This window comes from Rhinatrema bivittatum, chromosome 8 (genome assembly GCF_901001135.1).
Source record: "Rhinatrema bivittatum chromosome 8, aRhiBiv1.1, whole genome shotgun sequence".
Lineage (NCBI taxonomy): Eukaryota > Metazoa > Chordata > Amphibia > Gymnophiona > Rhinatrematidae > Rhinatrema > Rhinatrema bivittatum.
In genome coordinates this window covers 130860024-130881664 of record NC_042622.1, presented here as the reverse complement: position 1 = coordinate 130881664, position 21641 = coordinate 130860024, and the positions used below count along the sequence as shown (strand labels likewise).

The 21641-nt window shown below is 42.7% G+C and overlaps 1 protein-coding gene across 1 annotated transcript in view; it reads left to right on the top strand.

Annotated features, from left to right (window-relative positions):
* Window positions 1-21641, top strand: part of LOC115097568 (collagen alpha-1(XI) chain-like) — a 319380-nt gene that overhangs the window by 210526 nt on the left and 87213 nt on the right. The window contains exon 9 of the mRNA XM_029613505.1: window positions 17333-17371. Within this exon, the coding sequence (XP_029469365.1) occupies window positions 17333-17371 (39 nt within the window). The remainder of the gene's footprint in view (window positions 1-17332; window positions 17372-21641) is intronic.

Here is a 21641-nt window from a genome sequence, read left to right as displayed (position 1 = left end):
AAGAGCTCAAAAATGTTACAAGACATGTTACAAGTTATGTGTAACATGTCAATAAAAGCATCCATTGTACCTGAAGACTAAAATGTGGCTAATGAAACCCTGATATTTAAAAAGGGCTCCAGAGGTGATCCGTGGAACTATAGACCGGTGAGCCTGACCTCTATGCTGGGAAAAATCATAAAAACTATTATAAAGAATAAAATCACAGAACATACAGATAGACATGATTTAATGGAATACAGCCAGCATGGATTTACCCAAGGGAAGTCTTGCCTCACAAATCTATATTTTTGAAGGGGTTAATAAATATTTGGATAAAGGTGAACTGGTAAATGTAGTGTATTTGGATTTTCATATGGCGTTTGACAAAGTTCCTCATAAGAGGCTTCTAAGAAAACTAAAAAGTCATAGAATAGGATGAGATGTTCTTAGGTGGATTACAAAATGGTTAAAAGATAGGAAACAGAGAGCAGGATTAAATGGTCAGTTTTCACAGTGGAAAAAAGGAAAACGGTGGAGTGCCTCAAGGATCTGTACTTGGACTGGTGATTTTTAATGTATTTATAAATGATCTGGAAAGAAGTATGATGAGTGAGGTGATCAAATTTGCAGATGACATAAAATTATTTAGAGTAGTTAAATCACAAGCGATTGTAATAAATTGCAGGAGGCACTTGCAATACTGGAATCTTGGGCATCCATATGGCAGATGAAGATAATGTGGTCTAGTGCAAGGTGATGCATATAGGGAAAAATACCTCATACTGTAGCTACACAATGTTGGGTTCCATTTTAGAATTTACCACCCAGGAAAAAGATCTGAGTGTCTGTTGAGCGGTGTTTGGGTAGATTCTTGGGTACTGTGGCAGATGACCACGCCCATGGGGAGGAGCCCCGTGAGGAGCCACAGTACTGGGCTAGTCTCGGGACGCACAAACACAGAGTTAGATCTTTTATTATACAGCTTGTAGTATATCACCAGAGGTGGCAGTAGTGAGGTGATCCAGAGGTTGTGCCATAGCTGGAAAAAAGACGTGGGAGGCCCTGGGGAGAAACATGGCAGGAGGCAACGCCATAGCCATTCCAGGGACGCCGGAGAGCGCTAGCAGACACGGCAGTAGCCATCTTCCCAAGGCTAGCAGGGAGAGCAGAGAAAAAGGTGAGGCACAAGGGTTGAAGCCGTCTGAGACCGACGGACACAACAGCGTCAATAGTTGATATTACATTGAAATTGTTGGCTCGGTATGCTATGGCTGCCAAAAAAGCAAACAGAATGTTAGAAATTATTAGGAAGGGTGTGGCAAATAAAACGGAGGATGTCATAATGCTTCTGTATCACTCAGTGGTTAGACCGCACCTTGAATACTATGTGCAATTCTGGTCACGCGTCTCAAAAACATATATATTTGCACTAGAGAAAGTACAAAGAAGGGTGACAAAATTGATAAAGCGGATGGAACGGCTCCCTTATGAGAAGAGGCTAAAGAGGACTGTTTAGCTTGGAGAAGAGAGGGTTGAGAGGGGATATGATAAGAGGTTTACAAAATCATGAAAGGACTTGAACATGTAAATGTGAAACAGTTATTTACTCTTCCAGACAATACAAAGACCAGGAGCATTCCATGAATTAGCAAGTAGCACATTTAAAACAAATCAGAGAAAATTCTTTTTGACTTAACACGCAATCAAGCTCTGGAATTTGTTACCAGAGGATGTGGTTAAGGCAATTAGTGTAGCTGGGTTTAAAAAAGGTTTGAACAAGTTTCTGAAGGAGAAGTCTATAAACAGCTGTTAATTATTAGGGAATAGCCACTGCTGGTTGCCGGCATTAACAGCATGGGATCTATTTAAAGCCGGGTACTTCTGACTAGGATTGGCCACTATTGGAGACAGGATACTGGACTTGATAGACCATTGGTCTGTCCCAGTATGCATATACTAAGGGATTCCGTGGCCTTTTCCTACCGCTGGCCTTTTAAATGTGCTGACATCAGGTGTCTGCACCTAAGGAATAGAACTAGTGTGGAGAGTGAGTCCCGGTGCTTCTGGCATCGGGGATGAGTGCAGTGACTTAAAGGGGCATCCTAAAGAATGACAAACATAACAAGCATCAGTGAGTCTCCTGGAGGGTGTGAGTGCCAAGAAGGGATGGGAATGGGATAGGGAGGAGGCTGATGCATGCTGTGGAAGGGCTGGCAGCAAGCAATAACTACTTAATAGAGATGTGAATCGTGTGCCAGATCGTCTTAACGATCAGATTCGGCTGGGGGGGGGGGGAATCTGATCGTTAAGATATGTGAATTGGAATCGTTTCCGATTCCAATTCACATCGCTAATTTTTTTTTTTAGGGAGGCCCGCGCCGCTAAAAAAAACAAAACCCACCCGACCCTTTAAATCGACCCCACCCTCCCGACCCCCCCCAAAACCTTTAAAAATTACCTGGTGGTCCAGGGGGGCCTCGGGGGGACTCGGGGAGAGATCCAGGGGGGTCTCGGGGAGAGGAGAGATCCAGGGGGGCCTCGGGGAGAGATTTCCCGTTCCCAGGCATCAGCTGTTCTAAAAAAAAATGGCACCGAGAGGCATCGGCACCATTTTTTTTTTTTTAGAACAGCTGATGCCTGGGAACGGGAAATCTCTCCCCGAGGCCCCCCTGGATCTCTCCCCAAGGCCCCCCTGGACCACCAGTTAATTTTAAAAGGTTTTGGGGGGGGTCGGGAGGGTGGGGGTCGATTTAAAGGGTCGGGTGGGTTGTTTTTTTTATCGGGCCATCGGCGCCATTTTAATTAGTGGCAGCCAAAATGGCGCCGATGGCCCGAGAGCGGGAGATCACGCCGGGACCCCCCCCCCCCCAATGGACCACCAGGTAATTTAACATTTTGGGGGGGTTCGGGAGGGTGGGGGAGGGTAAGGAATTGGTTTTAAAGGGTCGGGGTGGGTTTAGGGGTTGTTTTGGTGTGCCGGTTTTCCCGCCCTCCCCCAAATAATTCCCGTGCCCTATTTAACGATACAATACAAATGCCCCTGACGATAAATCGGGGGCATTTGTATTGTATCGTGCACTCTAACGATTTAGGATGATTTTAAAATTATCTGACGATAATTTTAATCGTTCAAAAACGATTCACATCCCTACTACTTAATGCAGCAGTTCCGAGGAGGGCACTCATTGAATGAGCACGAGTAGCACAACTGTAGAATATGGGTGTGTGATTTGTGTCTGAGAAACTGTGTGTGTGTGTGTGTGTGTGTGTATGTATGTCTTTGTATCTGAGAGAATGTGAGTGTATGTCTTTGTGTCTGAGAGAGTATCAGTTTTTGTATCTTTGTTTATGAGAAAGTATGTGTGTGTGTGTATGTCTCTATGAGAGTGTGTGTGTGTCTTGGTATCTGAGTTTGATTGGATGTATGTGTATCTGAGAGAGAGTGTGAATATGTGTGTGTGTTTATGTTTCTGAGAGGGAGAGCATGAGTGTGTGTGTCTTTGTGTTTAAGAGAGAGAGTGTGTGTGTCTGTGTCTGAGAGTTGGCCTTTTGTGTGAGAGGGTAGGGGTAGGGCTGGAAGATATCAACTCTTGCCTATCCAAGAAAGGCATGGTGGATCTCTGCCTTTATGAATTCTGGTTTTGTGGCTCTTGATGTGGGAAAGGTTGGCCACCCCAGGCTTAGATGCATTTTTCCATTGATAAGCAGGCTGAATTAGCCATTACATGTGGGTGGTGTAATCTGGTGGTACCGAATGAACTTGTCTCTCCAAACTAGTTGAGCTTTTAGATCTACCAGTGCATGAGTGGGAGTTCCTGTGTGGGTGTTGCCTCATGAGCCACCTCAGTCAATATTTGTCACAGTTTTATTACAAACATAAACTCTCTTTCCTTACATTTTTTCCTCTAATTCCAACTATTCTTCAAATTTTTACTATAACTTTCTTTAGTTTTTGTTGTCTCACTACCTTGACAGCCCCACAGCAGCACTTTTAAGTGCTCTCAAAAAAGAGAAAAGAAAAACACGTTTCTCCTCAGAGGCCCTGCCTCTTTGAGATGTCCCTCAAGAAGAAACAGTCACTTGCTTTAAATACTGTATTAGTGGTAAAATGATGTCAGTTACAAACTGCCACCAACTGCACTATGTTTGCTTGGGGCTAGAACATGATCAACAAAATTGTTCTGCTTGCGGTCAGATGTCCCCATGCTCACAATGCTCACGGGCGCACCACATTGACAAGCTGTGTAAATCTGTTTGGTCGCAGCAGATCCTCCTGCTGTGTAGCATTATCTGCGTCGCTGGGTAAACTCCAGAGTGACAGCTCATCCAGGTCTCCCCTAGTGCAAGCTGAAGCCACAGGGTCAAGTTCCAATGCAGGTCTTGCATCAAGAAAAAGCACCATCACTCCCTGGGGCCGCTAGAACCTGCGTCAAAGAAACCTAGCTCATCGAAGCACAGTGCCTTGGCCCCAGTGAAATTCAGTGCAACCTGCATCAAAGTCTATGACACCTTCTGCATCGAAGCAGTTGAAGCATGTAATATCTGTTTTTGAAATGAACTGGAATTTGTAAAGGGAGAGGCTTTGTGTTGTCAGCTAAAAAGGATAGAGCGGTCAATCTAGAGATCAATTGGGGGTCAACAGCATTGCAACAAGAATGAACTTGGGCAGACTAGATGGGCCTTCTTGTTCTTACCTGCTGACTTATACTTTTTCTGTGTTTAATATTCTCTTTCCTTCCACGGTCTGAGACATAGATTAATTTTATAAGCAAGGAACAGTTCTTACCTCTGAAGCTTATTTTGTACCCAGAAAGCCAAATTGCTTTCAACATTTTAGGATTATGATAGAAGCAGGTACTGGCTTGGACCCAGACTGGCTGACCTGCAGGGCCAGCGGAAGCACTAGGCGAACTAGGCGGTCGCCTAGGGCGCCAGCTTCCCGGGGGCGGCACTGCCCTGGTAAAATTAAGAGAGCCGCGCTCAGCCGCTGCCCCGGTAAAATGAAAAGAGCTGCATTAAGCCGCTGCCCCCCCCGATAAAAATAAAAGAGCCGCTGCCGGCAGCCCGCCCCAAAAGACCCATCTGACCTCCCCCAGCGGTTCGCGTGCTCCCGGTCTCTCCCGCTGCTCTTCCTTCCCTGCTGCCGTTGCCGCCGGGCTATCAGCACGTTCAAGCCCAGCGGGAATGGCAGCAGTGCAAAAAAAAAAGCTGTGGCATCCGCGGCTGCCCTTTTCTTCCTCCCGCCCCCCCCCCCTGACCCGGAACAGGAAGTGATGCGCGGGAAGGAGAAAGAGCGGTGCCGCATGAAAAAAATAGCGGCGACAGCAGCATCGGCCCCCGAGCAATTGAAGCAGCCGGTAATCGGGAAAGGAGTCAGCAACATGAGCCTCCCGCGGCCGATGGGATTCTTCCTTTTTGGCCTGCGGGAGCTGGAGGAGGAGGCTCTTGCAGCTACCATTTGTGCTGGGGGGGGGGGGAGGAAGTGAGTGAGAGAAAGAGAGAGAAGCAGCCAGCCTGCCTGTATGTGATTGAGAGAATGTGTGTGTGATTGAGAGCCTGTGTGTAAGTGAGAGAATGTATTTGATCGAGAGCATGTGTGTGTGATTGAGAGAAACTGGTCAGAGAGCTGATGTATGTGTATATGTGAGAGACAATGAAAGTGACTGCTCAAGGAGATGACTGATGTGTGAGAGTGTGAGACAGTCAGGGATGTGACTGATGTGTGTGTGTGTGTGTGTGTGTGTGTGTGTGTGTGAAAGAGAGAAAAAGCATGGAAGTGAGAACTCTGGGTATGTGAGAAAGCATGGGAGTAAGAAGCCTGGTGTTGTGGGGGTGTATGTGAAAGAAAGCATTGGAGTGAGAAGCCTGATTATGTGAGAGAGAGCATGGGAGTGGGAAGCCTGTGTGTGTGTGTGCATGTATGAGAGAGAGACTGGTTGGTAAGGTGACGGTGTGACTGGTGTGTATGTGAATGTGAAAGAGAGAGAATGTGATTCAGGGAATGAGAAGCCTGTGCACCTGGAGAGCGAGCATGGAATTGAGAGAGACTGGTGTATGTGTGTGTGTGTGTGTGTGTGTGTGTGTGTAACAGAGAGAAAGTGATTATGGGAATGAGAAGTCTGTGCATGTGAAGAGTGAGCATGGGAGTGAGAACCTGGGTGTGTGTGAGACACAGCATGGGAGGGAGAAGCCTGTGTATGTAAGACAGAACAGGTGACTGGTGTGTGTTTGTGTGTATGTGAGAGAGAGAAAGAAAGTGATTATGGGAATGAGAAGCCTGTGCATGTGAAGAGTGAGCATGGGAGTGAGAAAGCTGGGAGTGTGTGAGATACAGCATGGGAGTGAGAAGCCTGTATATCTGAAAGAGAACATGGGAGTGGGAAGCCTGTGTGTGTGTATGCATGAGAGAGATCAGGTGACTGGTGTGTGTGTGTTTGTGTATGTGTGTGAGAGAAAGAAAGTGATTATGGGAATGAGAAGCCTGTGCATGTGGAGAGAACAAGCATGAGAGTGAGAGACTGGTGAGTGTGTGTGAGAGAGAAAGTGATAATGAGAGTGAGAAGCCCATATATGTAAGTAGAACACGGGAGTGGGAAGCCTGTGTGTGTATATATGGCATGAGAGAAACTGTTCAGGAAGGTGACTGGTGTGTTTGTCAAAGACTGTTTGGGAGATGATTGGTGTGTGAGAGACAGAAACTGGTCATGGGGGCATGACTGATATGGTGTGTGTGTGTGAGACATGGGCTCTAAGGAAGAGGACCATGAGTATAGAGCTTAGCCACTACTGCTGCTTCTGGTGTGTACTACAGCCTGCATGGAAGAGGAGTAGGAGAGCTGCTGGAGGGGGTAAGGAAAGGTGGCTTTTTAAGTTTATTTTTCTTGATTGACTGCCATTTTAATTATTTAATATTATGTGATGTGTCTGCTTTTTTTGTTTGAGCAACAAGTATAGCTTTGGTTTATGTTTATTTTATTTATTTTTATTTATTTATTTATAAAAGTTTCTATACCGTCGATAAGACAAATCATCTCAATGGTTTACATGGCATAAAAATGTCAAATAAGTGTTCTGTTATAAATACAGACTTTGTTATTTTCATTAATGCACAATGTAAGTTAATTGTGTGTGGAGGCGAGGCGGGGGGGGGGGGGGGGGGGCGGCATAGCTGACGTTTCGCCTAGGGCGCCTAATACCCTTGCACCGGCCCTGCTGACTTGTATTTATTCATATTTATCTTTGGATTTAGCTTCTGCTTTTTCATCATTAACTGAAACTGAATTACATTCAGGTATTTCCCTGTCCACATCCCTCCATAGTCATTGCAGAGGCATCAGGGGAAACAATGTGGCTCAAGTCTGACAATGCTCCCACAGTTCCCTTACCCAGAGAAGCAGGGTTATGCATGGCTCTGCTATAATATTATCTGAATGAATCATTTAGGATATCAGCTTTCAAGGAAGTGAGTGACTTTGTTGGGCATTGCAGTGAGTCTCTTAGATGCTCAAAATCATTATTTGGGGACTGACTTTGAAGGGCTGATGTGCTTTGCTCATCATTGTGGCCAATAGCACTTTGGCAACAGTTCCTTGTGTGAATATGTAGCTCATAATAAATGTTTGCATAGGTTGAAGGTAATGGATTTTTATTGTAATTATTGACTGACATATTTCAGGGGTCCAGTTTCTGGAGACCACTTTCATTTCTCCTCTTTACCATAAATAATGGATTTTTCGTTTAACATTCAGGAGGAAATTTTGAGAAAAGTCTAAAACCAATCCTTTTGTTTACAGCTCCCTTCCCCTCCCCCTTCTCCTAAAATGTTGGTTTTTCAGTCGTCTGATTTTTTCCAGTCATCACAAGTGAGGGTAGGACTACTGCTTGCAATTCAAGCCATTCCAGCTTAATTAGGCGATATAGTAATCATGCTTACTGCACAAAGGTGCAGTAGTTTCTTAAGTTTTTAGCTGTTTCTTTAAAGCTCATTAAACTCCAAACAAAAGATAAAATGGCTCAGAATAGTGTACAGAGGTCTGGAGAACTGAGGAAGAAAGACAAAACTTGTATGTTGAGCAAATATATAAAAGGACAATATGAATGTAAGAGAAATTCAATTTAAGCTTTTACACAGAAGGTACATAACAAAATAAACCCAGAAAATGTGCTGTGTAACTCTTTTCTTACTTTTGTTATATGCATTGTGTGCAAAAGCTTTAATTGAATTTATCCTTAAGTTTCTATAAATTAAATTTATTGGGTTTACTCAGATGAAATGCTCACTTGAAAATTGCACTCACTCTTTGCAGATAAAAGTGTGTGTGCTGTGAACCACAAGGGAAGGGGGGGGGGGGGGATGTAGCTGGCTGATAATGCATGGAGAATTATTTTTGAAATCTGATAAATAAATACATTTATGGCACAGATTCTGCACCTGCTGAAGCATCTGCAGTGCTAGCCAGCCCCAAATTTTCAAAGGGAAACTTCATAGGGATTTTCCTTTTGAAAATCTGCTTGCAGGCCCATGCCAGTTCTAAAAAATTGCCCCCTCTGTTAGCTAAGAAATGCATTCTTCTGTTTTGGATCAGTGAAGAAATATCTGAGTATGTAACCTGGAAGAACTTGAAGCAAATTCTGTTTGAGAAAATGACAAGCATAACAGGTGAAAGGAGTGAAGATGAGGAATATAGCACAATATGGGACAGACTATAGAATACGTTGCCACAATCAAGTCAAACGTCTATTACTAACAGACGCAGAAGTTTAATGAAACTTAATGAAAGGATAATTGCTCTCTTTGTTAGTATGAATGTGCAGCGAATGGGAGAAACAGTGATATGTATATGGCAATGAGTAAAAAGAAAACTTATCCATCTGGACACAAGACAAATGTAACTATATAATGATTTGTTTAGACTGTTCAAGATTGTAGATAGTACTGGTTGTTAGAAATGAATACTGTATTATGGATGCTGGATCTGATCTGATCTAATAAAAATAATTTTAACATAAACGGAAAGGGAAATCCTAGGTTCCTGCAAATGAAAGCTCATGCCACCTTTTCTCCAGAAGGAGCTTGTTCCAACTGAACTGGAAACTCTAAGAAGAGGGAAGCTGCCAGATAAAAAAAAAAAAGAAAGAAAAATATGTCATGGGATGTGCTGCAATTAATCAAGCATCTTTTTTTACCATATGCTAATTAAGAGGGGACATTTTCACAGGGATTTCTGTAGCTAAAGATATGTTTACCTTAAGGGAAAAAAGGTTTTGAAAAGTGCGCTCCCTCTATGGGGAAAAAGCAGTGGGGTTAGGGTGAGGACACTGAAGTATGCACAAGAATTTAATTTTGAAATTCCCTCATGCCTGCAAAGTATTTGGGAGGGCAAAAACTTCCTTTGGCAACGGCCCACTGCGGGATTTTCAAAGGGAACCCCCACGGAGAGATTCCCTTTTGAAAATTGGCTTGCATTCATGATGATGGGACTTCATACAGACTCCCTGTAAACTAAACAACCCATTGAGCAGGATCGGATTTCAGGAGTGTACCAGTATGGAGAATGAAATATGAGTGATTCCCAAACCCCACAGCCAGTCAGGTTTTCAGCCATGCTTAAAATGAATATGCATGAGATAGATTTGCATATAATAGCTCTCCGGTGTATGCAAATCTATAGTTCGTGCATATTCATTGTGGATATCCTGAAAATGTGACTAGCTGGCCCATCAATAGTGGTTTGGAAACCACTGCAGGTAGAAATAACGGAAAGTGTGTTCCACCCACTGCAATATAGAAATACAATACCGCCACACACAGAGGATCACTAGATCTACATAACACTAATCTTAATTATGTTTACATAACATTTATACACACTGGGTGGTTACCTATCCTCTCAACAATATTGTAATATTCACATAAGAGAGGTAACAACCTGTGGCCTAGATTTATCAAAATGTGGTAAATATCACATGCAATGGGAAAAGGGGTGTGTTTTATGGTAATAGGAATTTTATCACTAATACCTATGTGAAGAGCTAAGTTATTGTGATGAGAGAAAGAGAGAGAGAGAGACTAGCCATAATGGCCTGACCCTAGATAGGTATTTATATCTCTATGGGAGGCTCACCTAGTAACTCGAGGTGAGGTTTAGGTATTAGTGTAGGGGTTAGGGGCCACTTTGACATTCAATGTGAGACGTACGAACAGAACAGTGCTCTCTTTTGAACATTTGATGACCCTCAGAGTGAGGAAACTCACCCAAAGATGAGAGTTGTGCAATGTTCTCTCAACCTAGCTTTGTGAACTCTCTACCTGGGTAACATCAAGCTATTTTGGTATTTAAAGGTTGGATAGCCAGAGACTCTAGTGTTGTTGAATCTGCCATGGGATTGGTGGTGCAGTGTACATGTGGGTGGGATACAATGTAGTGAGTGGTTAGATCTGGGGTATTTAAAGGGTGGGTAGAGAAGGACATCATTGACATAGATGCCATTGGCGTTGGAGTGTATAGTATCAGTGGATGGGACATATGCATACCTGGTATCGGGATTTGAACATAACGCTTTGAAAGGTTTGTCATCCATATGGTTAGGCTGGGAGTAAGAAATGAGTATCATAGAGAATTGTTTTTGAGATTGAATGTGTTAAGCTTAATTACGTTGAGTGCAATATTTTTGTAATTGTAGGAACACATGAGATGGTGAAGTAGACATCTAATCCGTTAGTATATTGAGAAATGTAATGGTTTGAGAACCGGAACTGATATTTCATGCAATATTTTAAAGCCAAAGAAAGCTGAATATAGGTACTAGCTTTTCTATATAGAAAATGCATAATTTTTGGATGAAGGATGGGATATATGGGAATTTCTTTTGGCTAATATTAGAGCATGTTTACTTTTTGTTATTTAGAGTTGTGGGATGAATATGTTCCCCTGAAGAAGTCCTATCTGGTGAAACAAGGGACCTTGTGGGACCTTTGATACGTGTTGGGCATGAAATACAGGGTGGTCCATGGAAAAGTAGCCTACCTCCAATGCTCTGGTATTAGAGGTGGGCTACTTTTCCATGGGCCACCCTGTAGATACATCAGGAGGTTTTTTATGGTAAAATCCCTTGAAATAAAGTTTGAATCTCCTTCCGAGAGTAAAGAAGTTTGACTGTAGATGTTACTGATAAAGATTGAATATATTGAGAAAAGTACCTGTGCATACCCATTGAATTATTTTGTCTTGTTCTTCAGGCCTTTTTAATGTGTGGATGAATGTACATGAGAGAATTTGAATGATGATTGGTATGTGTGGAGTTGAATGAGCTGGGGGTATTTATAAATAATAGACTTTTAATCTGTGAACCTATCCTCTATTTACTACATATATTGTTTTGTGATATTTGTTGTAAGTTTTCTATTAAAGATTAAATTGTGTAATAAATGTTATTTAAACATATGTTTAAATCCCTGGCCCAAGGAATCTACCCCGACGAGCTAAAAACAGCATCCCTCAAACCCCTCCTAAAGAAACCCAATCTAGACACAAAAGAACTCGCCAACTTCAGACCCATATCGAACCTGCCGTTTCTAGCGAAGCTCACAGAGAAAGTTGTTAACACACAACTCTCTGACTTCCTTGAGGAAAATAAAATTCTTTACCCTGCACAGTATGGCTTCCGAAAATCAGCCAGCACAGAAACCCTCCTCATCTCACTATCAGACCACATCCTCATGGGACTAGACAAAGGGCTTGCATACCTACTGGTCCTTCTAGATATCTCATCGGCATTCGATACGGTAAACCATGCCATCCTCCTAAATCGTCTTTCAGAAATTGGAATCACGGGTCTTGCCCTCAATTGGTTCAACTCATTCCTCAACAATAGAAGCTACAAGGTGAGAGTCAACAACATAGAATCACCAAGTTATATATCAACCCTAGGCGTTCCACAAGGCTCATCATTATCTCCAACCCTTTTCAATATCTACTTACTACCCCTCTGCCAACTACTCACTAACCTACAATTAACATACTACCTCTACGCAGATGACGTTCAGATATTGATCCCCATAAAAGAAACCCTGACAAAAACACTCGATTACTGGGAAAATTGTTTGAAATCCATAAAAAGTCTCCTTTCCAGCCTGAACCTGGTACTCAACGCATCCAAGACAGAAATCCTGCTCATCTCTCCTGAACACTGGACTAAAACCGATTCTTCTTCACCGGACACACATATTTCTCACACAAGAGATTTAGGAGTCATACTAGACAATCATCTAAACCTAAAAAAATCAATCAATAATATCACCAAAGAATGCTTCTACAAGCTTCAAGTGTTGAAAAGAATTAAACCTCTCCTCCACTTCCAGGACTTCAGAACTGTCCTCCAATCTACACTATTTTCAAAGACTGACTACTGCAATGCATTGCTCCTGGGGCTCCCCATCTCGGCAACAAAACCGCTACAAATGCTCCAGAACGTAGCAGCCAGAATCTTAACTAACACTAACCGAAGCGCCCACATTACCCCTATCCTCCGTAACCTACACTGGCTGCCAATAAAATACAGAATTCAACATAAAGCACTCACCATAATACACAAAACCATTCACAAACAACTCACCCTAGACCTACAGGCTCCACTCAAACTCCATGCCTCAGACAGGCCCATCAGAGAGGCATATAAAGGAATGCTGCAAGTCCCACCTACCAAATCCACCCGGCTAACAACCACCAAAGAACATTCCTTCTCTACAGCAGGACCAGTCCTCTGGAACAAACTACCGACTGATCTAAGACTGGAACCATGCCTCCACACCTTCCGAAGGAAACTTAAGACGTGGCTTTTCCTCCAAGCCTTCCCCTAACACAAATTAACTCGTCATACCCAGATCAAGGAACTTAATATCTATTAATTTCATAACATATTAATTGATAATTACCTAGTTAATCTCTATCGCTCTTACTCCTACTTCACTTATTCCTAGCTACACTAGCTCCCAAGTTCAATACCCCTGTTTATTGTAACTTTGAATTTTCGACCTTTCTTATTTATGTTTAGTCGGTTTTATTTTTACTTCTGGTTTCCCCTGTTCCATGTAAACCGGCCTGATATGAATCCCATTCATGAAGGCCGGTATAGAAATGTTTTAAATAAATAAATAAATTAAATATGTAATAACAGTATTATGTAAATCTAGAGACCCTCATTCAGACCAATTCATTAAAAAGTGCGGGAGAGCTGGCGCTTCGTGTTGAGCGCCCGCTCTTCCGACATGCACCCAGGCACCTCTCCTGGGCACGCAATTCTCTATTTAAATGAGGCTGCACACTAATAAGGAGGTGCTAGGGACAATAGCATGTCATTAGTGCCTCCTTATTAGCTTTAGGGATGGCTGTCAGCAGGTCCGACAACCGACGCTCAATTTTATCGGCATAGGTTTTTGAACCCCTGACAGCCACGGGTTCGGAAAACGGACACCGGCAAAATTGAGCGTCCGTTTTCTAACCCCCAGAGGGCAGATTTTTTTTTTGGTTCCTCCGACTTAATATCGCTAGGATATTAAGTCGGAGTGTGTACAGAAAAGCAGAATTTTCTGCTTTTCTGTACACTTTTGAGGGTCACTAACATTACTTTCTGAAAGTAAAATGTAATCCGGGTGACTAATAGGCTCATCAACATGCATTTGTATGTGATGAGCGCTATTAGTTTCGGGGGGGGGACGACACACACGTGCGTTTTCCATGAGCTATTACCCCTTACAGTATAAGGAGTAATAGACACTGTTGGGAAACACGCAGCCAATCATGTGTTAAACGGTGCGCTCGGCTGAGTGCACCGTTCTGTATTGGCTTGTGTGTGTGGTGGTATTGGAATCCACTGCTCCACAGTACATGGAGATTACTATTCCTTATTGCTTTCTCCCAGCAAACACACTATTTTCTTCAAGATTATAATAAGGAAGCCTATAAACATTAAGGAGGTAATTTTAAAAGAGGTATGCGTTTAAAAATTAGCTCATCACACATAAGTAGCTTGTACTCGCGTAATCACTATTTTATAAAAATCTAAAGTATGTGTGTACTTTGTTTCATGTTCTCATATATATGCCCAGAAAAAAGGACAGTATAGGGGTTGTTCTGGGGCGAGGCCAACGTTGCGTGCATAAGTTGCTATTTTAAAAAGGGACTCGTACGTTTTGCAATTTATTCGAATAATTTTACACCTGCTAAATATCTGGTGTAATTGATAGTAGATGTGTAATTGATATTACAGGACATCTGCAGTTTACTAAAAATAATTACTATAATTATTATATTACATGAGGCCACATAACTGCAGCCAACCTTATGTAAGGTTGCCATCTCACCTTAAGTCAGCCAGATAGGCTGATCTAGTACTGGGTTTGCATGAATTTTTAGTTCTAATTTATCCATTGATTTCTCTAAGAAAATCCACACTACAAAAGCCCTCTCAGATTTTTTTTTTTATTGGTTCTTCCTATAAATAGTGGTAGTGGGCTTATGAACATACAGTGTATCGCTTGTATATTTATTCTACATAATTTTATTATTTTTTTAAACTTTTTATTTTATTACGAGCATCAATAGCATTCATAAATAAGACACTTCACAAATAAGAAAGTTAAAGATTGTGTGTTATTGGCTGGATGGGAGGTCTGAGTGAACTGGAGGAAGTTCAAGCTGAAGAACCTGGAGGGTCCCAAACCTGTCCTCGTGGCCCTACAGCCAGTCGAGTTTTCAGGATACCCACCACAAATACACATATGATCAATTTGCATATACTGTGTGTCTAATGTATGCAAATATATTTTATGTATTATAAAGTCAAACCTCTACTCAGCTGCAAATATTAGAAACACTCAGTTCTTGTTATCAAAAACATTTATTTGAAGGACAGTTAAACATTCGCAGTAGATGAGAAGTTTCCAAGAGTAGTCGAACAAGTTGATGAGACTGATACAGCTGTAATAGGTTTCTCTGAAAGATGACAACAGCTATTGATTAATAGTACATAACAGATAAAAAGATAATGCCTCCTAGTGCCTAAAAGAGAATGAGAGCAAGTTGTTAGCCTGCCAAGGCCCTTCTACTAACTGAAAGTCTCTGCAGGAAATGCTGTCTCAGGTATCCCTTGGTTGAAGGGACCAAGAGGAAGAGGAGAAAGGCCTACAGGGGGAGATAAAGCAAACTTCCAATAGGAAGTTCAGAAACATTCAAACAATAACCAATGAGGGCAGGGAACTTAAATCTAAGCTGTGCAATATCACAAGATGTCACCAGGTGGCAGCATAATAAGGAAACATATACATATAAAGGTTAATTTTAAAAGCCTGGCATGCACCAAAATCGGGAGATGCATGCTCATTGGGTTGCGTGCAACTACTGAATTTTAAAAGCCACCTAGATGCGTGTGTATCTCCCACTGCACACACATCTCACTCAATTTAAAAAGGATGTGGTCTGGGCGAGGCATGGGCATTTTGGGGCATTGCCAAGAAATGTGCGCATAAATACTTACGTGCCCTGAAGCACGCCCAGATCCACTGCCACGTAAGTTTACTTCTTCTAGGGAAGAGGTGTAAGTTGTTAAAAAAAAAAAAAAAAAAAAAACAACAAAAAAAACCAAAACTGTTTTGGAGGGGTTTAAAGTGTCTGGAGTAACTGGGGGGAGTACAGGCTATTAAAACAGGGGGGTTTGGGCGACAAAGCTCAACACTGAGTGAACTGATGGATGAAGTGGTGAAACTGTTCATGTCATGGACGTGTGTTGGTTTTATGTGGTAGAAACAGGATTTACACGCCTAGGCGTGCGCCCACTTAAAATTAGGAGTACATGTGCGCATGCTCAGGTTATTTTATAATGTGTGCAAATGTGCGCACAAGTTATAAAATCCCCGCATCCCTGAGCACACCCTTGCACCAATGTGCACCTGCGTGCCACTTTGAAAATTACCATTATAATGTGGAGGCAGAACATGTATATTCATGGTGATTATTCTGAAAACCTGACTGACTGTGGGGTTACCAAGACTGGTTAGAAAGGGTTGCAATACAATAAGCTTTTTTTTTTCAATGTGTAATTTTATTGAGCAAAATTAAAATTACAACTATAAACTTTAGCTATAAACACACAAAAGCATACCTGTACAGAAACAGTATACTCAATTAAATGTTATCATTTTCTCCCTCCCCTTCCTTCCCCTGACCGGTGATTCAGCACTGGAAACCAATACAAGAGCAATTAGAATTAGTAAGCTTTTACACTTTTTAGAAAAATTACTAACTACTGGGTCCCAAAATCTCCAAACCTCCTCCTCCTTTCCTCTAGCTTTAATGGAGAGTAACTCCACTTCCAACCATTTACAGACTCCATTGACCTAATCAGTATACATGGGAAAAGTGGGCTTCCCCAAAATCGTACAACACTCTCTTTTTCAATGCAAACAGTTTTATAGCAGAATAATTATCCCGGCCCTCTCCCCACGCCCTCCCTCCCCACTGTGATCAATTGGCCAAAATTTGTGGGTCATCAGGGACGTCCAAAGAGGACACTGAGCATACTATTTTCAATAGTAGTTAGGTACCCTTTCTCCCCCATGCCCCAAAAAGAGGACCCAATATGTACATCTGATAATTAGGTATGGTTAAATCCAAGTAACAGGACTATGAACCATTATGCTAATTACTGTAATGCATCTTAACTGATGTTCCCTCTAATTTTTTGTGAAATGTGTGTGCAAAAGGTTATTGTGTGTAACGTAGTGTACAAGTTTGTGTGACGCATTCTTTGAAATACCATTCTATTTTTTCTTATGTGTGCTATGTTTTCCTGTGTGTGCTTGTTTCATGACCTATGAGCATGTGCACATGTGCACCGCTTACAGGGAAAATTGAACATAACTCAGAAATCTGGAGAAGAAAAAAAATTACACCTCATAGTGATCCTTGGCTGATAGTTTTGTCATACTTTCATGTGTCCTCGTTTGAATGTACTCAATGCACTTCACTGACATCCATCTTGTTAATGTTCACATGATCACAGCATAACAATGGACATATAAGAAACAAGCTACCTGGGGGTTTCAGTGGATCTGATTGAAGTCCAGAGGACTGGTCTTTAAATGTCTTTTTTTTTACTTTTTTGTCTGTTTTTAAAGGTACAATAGGAATTTTGTTGTCTTTCCAGGCCACTGTTTGATGCTATACTAACTGTTCACTAGCATGGCAGTAAATTTGTGAGTTGTAATGGCATGAAAATTATAATTTGTCAAATAAGTCAAGGAAATAGTTTTGTTTCTGATTTGCTGTTTTCTTTTGACTGTTCTCCCTTCTAGCAAACTTCATTCTATCAGATGCTCCAAGCAGGCTGGCCTGTGAGTACTACCACTCCTTCTATGCATACTCAGAAACATGGGTGGGTAATGTAAACACTTTCTCTAGAGCATGGATGAGAATGTCTTGAGGATTCTTTCCCTAAGTAAAAAGCCCTTTTTTCTGAGGGCTTACTAAGTAACTCCATATAGATAGGCACATGCTTCATGTGTGGAGGGTTTTCTGCCTGCTATTTTTGGTCAGTGAGCTGAAGAACTAGACTGGATAAAACTAGTATTCAGTGCCATCACTCAAAGCCAGACAATGGCCCGCGCCATTTTTAAAGATGGTGCGGGCCGTCCATTGCTCCTACCATGTAACAGGGACCGGCCAATGGCATGGATACCCTGTCACATGCCAAGGACAAAGTGCCATCGGTGCCATTTTGTTTACTGGCAGCTGACGGCCTGAGCACGGGAGAATGCTCCCGGGACCCCCGCTGGACCACCAGGTATTTAAAAATTTTTGGGAGGGGGGGTCCGGGAGGGTGGGGGGATACTAACAAACTCATTTTAAAGAGTCGGCTGTATTTTTTGGTTATCGGCTCGGGTGCAGCCGATTAAAAAAAACCAAAAAAAAAAAAACCCGATCGCACTGCAAGATAAAAATTTCACGATGTGAATCCGAACCAGAATCCGAACCGATACCGGTTCCGATTCACATCTCTATTTCAGGATATCTGCATTGAACTAAAAATGATAATTACTATAATTATTATATCACATGGGGCCGCATGACTGAAGTCAATCTTCTGTAAGGTTGTCACCTCTCAGCCGAATAGACTGATCCAGTATTGGGTTTGCCCTATTTCTTGCATGAATTTGTAGTTCTAATTTTTCCATTGATTTTCCTAAGAAAATTAATGCTGCAAAAGCCCTGTCAGATTTTCTTTTATTGATCCTCCCTTTATATAGTGGTAGTGGGTTTATGAACATACTGTTTATTGCTTGTATATTTATTCTATATAATTGTATTATTTTTTTAAACTTTTTATTTTATTGCAAGCATGTACAGCATGCACAAATAAGACACTCCACAAATAAGAAAGGTAAATACAAACAATACTTTTCCATACACCCGCTAGTACAATGTGTAAGATCTTGACCATTAATTCCACCCTCCTAAGACGCTGGAATAATTTATGTGTGGATTTCCAGAGTTTGACCTAGTCACCCGCAACCAGTGTGGTGCCCAAGTCAATATTCCATTTACTAATCATCGTCTTGGTACATTCTGGGTCAAACTTATAACCCTCAACACCCCCTGTAAATAAATTATATATATCTGGGTGAAAGTCTGACAAAATGCTTCCTTGACCTGGTTTAACTTTCTCAAGACCCATACCCTATCCAAAAGGCCTTGAAATGCCGGCCTATGTTGAAGATAAGTATTCAGTGAAGCAGTAGGAAGGCTAAATACCCTTAATATAGAGTCTAAAGTTCTCAAAAATTGCCCATCACTTAGCTGCCAAACACATTTCTGACCTCTTCTCTGCCAATCTCTCAAATTGGGAAGAAAGGTACAAATAGTATCTGTAAATAGTATCCCTCCTATACCCCCCCCACCCCACCCTGTGTATATAGCTCCCGCCCTACACCCCCCTCCCTTTGTATATTGCTCCCCCCTCCCCCCCCCCCCCCCCCCCATTTTTTAACTATTGCCTCGGGCTCCCTGTTAGAGCCCTCCTAATTCTTGTTTATGCTGTTATGCTGTTGTTATCCACGCCCACATCCCTGTTCTATGTATTTTCTACCTGCTGTTATAATGTAAACCGATATGATGTGTATTTTAATGTCGGTATAGAAAATCTGTTAAATAAATAAATAAATAAAATAGCAAGATTCAGATTGTTTTGCACAGGAGTCAGAGAGGAGATCCTGTCATTAAATAACCTCAAATTCTTGCTACATGCTCTCTATACCCTTAGTAGTGCATTTTAAAAGAGATGAGTGAGCTAAAATTGGAAGATGGGCATGCATCTAGCTCATGTGCATGTCCACCTGATGTTATTTAGTGGGGGGATGCGAGCATGTGTACTGATGTATGCACATGTTGCATCGGAGTGAAAAGGGGCATAGTGTGGGTGGGCATGGGCATTCTGGGTGTGGCCAGGGCATGGGTTTTCTTGGGTGTGGCCAAGATGTGCACGTAAGTACCTATGTGCCTGGGTGTGCGCCCAGGTCCAGTGCCAAGTACGTTTCCTTCTACTATGCAGGAAGTGTAAGTTAAAAAAAAAAAAAAAAAAGGCATCCTTGAAGAGTTTAAGAGGTGTGGAGTGTTCTCCCTGTTCAAGCAGGATGGTAGTCCTCACATATGGATGACGACACAGGATGGAGCCCTATAATGGAAAACTTTCTGTCAAAGTTTCTAGAAAGCTTTGACTGACACACTGAGTGCACTGAGCATGCCCAGCATGCTATTATCCCTGTGTCCACAGGGGTCTCCCTTCAGGCTCTTTTTTTCTGCGCTGCAGTTTGCTTCGCGTTCAGGAGCTCTGTGAGAGATTTCTCACAACGTTTCCTCACGGAAATACTTGAAGTTTTACTTCACAAATAATTTTTCCCTACACGGGTGTCCCTTCGCGTACATTTAATCGATGCTCGGTGAGTACTATGCCCTGTTTTTTGGTTGGTTCCTGTCACCTCACTAACGGTTTCCCCAGCTTACCAACCGAATTGCGGCCTCCCTTCTCCCTATGTTTTCATCCTCAGCACCACAAAGCCTGCGAGTGTCCTCCTGCAATCCCCCACCGGGTTATTGGGGCTAGAGGGATAGGGACGTTCATTGTTACCATTGCCACCAGGGCTGCTGTCGAGGCCATCGATGCTCTCATTCCATCCATGTTGCCATCGATTCCCTTGGTGCCTTTATTGCGGTCGATGCCCCCATCGATGCCGTCAATGCCTCCATCATGCCTTCCTGCCCCATAGATGCCATCGATGCTTTCATTGATGCCCTCTTCGGTTCCATCGATGCCTTTGATACCCGCATTGATTCTGTCAGTGCCATTGCTGTTTACATCGATGACACTGATCCCTCCATGAATGCCATCAATGCCCACGTCGATGCCATCAATGCCCAGGTTGATGCTATCGATGCCCATGTCGATTTCATCCATGGTATCGATGCCTGTGTCCATTCCATCGATGCCATCGATGCCCATGTCGTTTCCATCGCTGCCATCGTTGAATTTATCGATGCTATCGATGCCTTTGTTGATTCTATCGATGCTTTCATCGATTCTATCACTGCCGTCAATGCCATCGATGCCACTATCGATTCCGTCGATGCTGATGTCTATTCCACCGATGCCATCGATGACTCATTGATTCTTCGATGCCACATTGATTCCATCGATAGCTAAATCGATACCATCGGTGCTTCTGTCAATGTAATCGGTGCTCCGCCCATGCCATCGAAGCTTCCATCGATGCCTTCGATGACACCCTTAATGCTGCCTTCAATGCCACCATTGATACCATCAATACTATCGGAGCACCTAAATGCAGTGCCCTCAACTAAACAAAATGCTTCATACTTTGGGTTCTTAACTAAAGCCCCATATAATCCTAGGGCACTAGACAGTGCCAGGAGGAGTGCAGGCATGGTGACAGTCTGTCACCACTCACCATCCAAGACAGCGAGGTCATCCACCTCGGCGCTGGGGAAAGACCGGGCTGAGCATCTTGGCAATCATCATCACCGGCACAATGACTGTCTGCCACCGATGCAATCCAGGACATCAGTGGCATCTTATTCGGTGCTGGAGAATGACCGGGCCGAGCTCCGAGGGATACTTATTCCACACCGGCGTCAATGCCCATTGAGCCAGTTGCGAAGCAGGCCCGGGTTCATGAGTCCTGTGCTCCTCTGTACCCAAGGCACCGAAGCATTCCCCACCGACACCGGTGCCGGGTACTGAGCCACCACAAAATAATGTGGAAGCACCAGTATCGCCTAGCGTATCTCCTCTGTAGCTGCTGGATGTTTACATCCCTCAGGCTGTCCTCGATGCCTCCTGAAATCCACGGAGCCATCGAGATTCACCGACTCATCCTTCTGTGATCCACCACAAAGAACGGTAAGTACTCTAATCCCGCTTCAGCAACAATCCCATCGAGACCTGGTCGCTAAATCGGTCCACAAGGTTCTAGGTCATATTCTCCTCCAAGAACCATATTAGTGTAACATATTGCTATTGCCAGCTATGTTTGACACAACACCAAGAGAACCTCTCTACCAATAATTTGGGATTGCATTGAGACATCCCCC